The sequence below is a fragment of the Atta cephalotes genome (assembly GCF_000143395.1).
Source record: "Atta cephalotes unplaced genomic scaffold scaffold00099, whole genome shotgun sequence".
Taxonomy (NCBI): domain Eukaryota; kingdom Metazoa; phylum Arthropoda; class Insecta; order Hymenoptera; family Formicidae; genus Atta; species Atta cephalotes.
Window position 1 is genome coordinate 230,305 of NW_012130163.1, and position 2,821 is coordinate 233,125.

Consider the following 2,821-nt stretch of genomic DNA (forward strand, 5'->3'; position numbering starts at 1 on the left):
ATTCTTCGCACGCGCGCTATTTTTTTTCGCTTAAAGATTCCTCTTAACTAATTTAGGTACACACAGAAAAATATTATTTTATTGAATGAAAATTACTCAATTTATTTTCTTTTTAAGTAACAGTTTTCTTTTTAAGTATTTTCTTTCTTTAAGTATTTTCTTTTTAAATAACAGTTCATCTTCAACAAAGAATATTTTCTTGATAATAATTTTAAAATATACTTGTTACAAATTTGAGAAAAACTAATTATTATACACTCAAAACAAGAATTTATATATTTTTTAAAAATGTCATAAAATTTATCGAAGAAAGTCATAAGATTTATCGACTTTATAACATATAATAAGCGAGTCGAATTTGTTTTAATTTAGTAATTTTGATTGAAGTATTAATTTACTAGGATTTTTTAAAAATATATATTTTGAATAAATTTAATGTAATAAACTTATGATAAATTTACAGATACATAAATTTTTGATAATAAATACTTGAAATAAGTATAGTATGTATTTTTCTGTGTGTAGAGTTGATATTTCAAGAGATATTTGCAAAATTACTTTTTACTAGAAGAAATCAAATTAAAGCCGTGTTGATTAAGAAACTCATTACATAAAAATATACGTAATTATATTGTGATATAAAAGCTCTCTTTTTCGAATTGTATTTTTCTCAGATTTGTATATGCACTGTATGGCTAATTCATTATTATTAGCTAATGATAACGGCAGATGTTTCTGTCACTTATTTACACATATCGTAAGTGCAATATAATGTGAATTACTTTTGATTGTACACATACACATATTAAAGAAATAATATTATATGTCTTTCACATAATAGATAAATAATTAATTAAAAGGAATTAAAAGAAAATAATTTTATAAAGTTAAAATGGTCTTTTCTCTCGCGAAAAATGTCTCTTAAGGTATTCGCGTCACTCGCGCCGCGTGACGTCGATAGGATGTAAGATGTAAATGGAATGTGCCGTGGACACAATTGCCACCCCAGGAAACCGTGCCGTGCCGGTATCAACATTCCGAGCCAGTGTGACGCCGTACGTGATGCTCGGTAGCACGTACAATCGTGGATATCGCTAATCTCGTTTTCGATGAAAAGTTGAAATTCAGGTGATCTTATTCATTAAAAACATCCTTAGCTGTAATGCAATATGATCTCGATAGAGGAAGAACACATAGATGAATTGCTTGAAGTTCTTCAAAGAGTGGAAGATGTTCAGGGCTGGGAGCTGTTGAAAATAAAGTAAGTATTTCAAGAATGAAATTCAAAACTCTTATAAATTCTTAGGAATCTTTTTCCACACAATAACTCAAAGTTATTTTAGTATCTTTTTGATTTTAAACAAAGTGATAAAATTTAATCATATATACATTCCTTTGATTTAAATCAATTGAAACTAACCATTTGTTTACCACTGAAAGTTTGATTATCTGACCTTCATCGTTATCTCGACTTTATGATTTGCAAATATGTAGTATTTTGGAAACGAACTGCGCTTTATGATATAGTAAGGATGTAGTCATTTGTTTTGTAGTTATAACTTGTACTATATCTTGTCATCTTGTCATTGACGAAAATTATTGTTATTATTGTCCTAATTTTTATCAGTTTTTTTCTTTTCTAATTTACTTAAATTTTATTCTTTTAATAATAGTTTTTTTTTATATAAAGCATATGAGAAAAAAATAATTATCAAAGTTCCAATAATTTAATGTATAAATTATGTGATTTATTATTTTTTAATATTATTTAATTTAATTATTTAATAATGAATTTCATAAATAACTTAATAAAAGCAAGATTTGAACTCTGAAATTATTTATTATCATTAAGATGATACTATTGTTAACAAAAAAAAATAATTTAAAATCGAGATTCATATACTCACTTTCGAATGAATTTCGGGACTGATTTTGCTCGGCTCACAGACGATGCGTGAATAGAATTTAAGAAACAATTATTTACTATCTACTTTATGTACACATAGTGCGATAATATACAACAATGACGAAATTAATTATTCATACAATCTATCATTATGTCGATAATATAATTCTTCAGACTATTTTTAGTGTGATACTAGTTTTACACTCAGCTTTACTTATTGAAATATAAACTATTAATGCCATAATGCATGAGTAAAAATTACAATTTTTAACGTCACAATTTTGTAATAGTTTGAAGAAATCATTGACATAACAGCGCACTGTCCAGATAATTAGTTTCGTGACTATATTTTGATATTTTTAATTGTAAAAAATTATTAAATTTAAATTTTGAAACTTATTTATAAGTTTCATAAATAATATGCATTTATATTTTTTTATTCTTTATCTCAACAAATTATTTCATCGTTATATCGAGTATTTTACAGAATATTATATGTACAGACATATATGAGCACATATGAGCACTATATAAAAAAATGTTTAATAGTAAAGAAACATAAAGCTTGCATGCTTACTTAATTGTACTTATGCAAATTTATGTATGATAAAGAGTTGTTAGCGTGCATCACAAAGCGTATTAATGCACTCAAGCTATTCCCCATAAACTACATCTCATGCATTTAAATTTTTGCGACAAGTACATGCAATTGTAGGTCGAGCGCAACAGGTAGCAAAGCCTTTTGCATCCTTTCGAATTTTCGTTACAGCTCTAAGTACTATGCAAGATGCATTTCCATATTCGTTAAAGAGAGTGTGAGAGAGAGAGAGAGAGAGAGAGAGAGAGAGAGAGAGAGGTAGGAGGGGAGGGGGAGGAGGAGGTAGGGGAGGGAGGGAAGGAAGAAGAGAGAGAGTA

The 2,821-nt window shown here is 27.4% G+C and overlaps 1 protein-coding gene across 1 annotated transcript in view; it reads left to right on the top strand.

The window, feature by feature from the left end:
• The first annotated feature begins 1,169 nt into the window (after positions 1–1,169).
• Positions 1,170–2,821, top strand: part of LOC105624989 — a 69,440-nt gene continuing 67,788 nt past the window's right edge. Inside the window, exon 1 of the mRNA XM_012206332.1 lies at positions 1,170–1,261. Coding sequence (XP_012061722.1) covers positions 1,170–1,261 — 92 coding nt within the window. The remainder of the gene's footprint in view (positions 1,262–2,821) is intronic.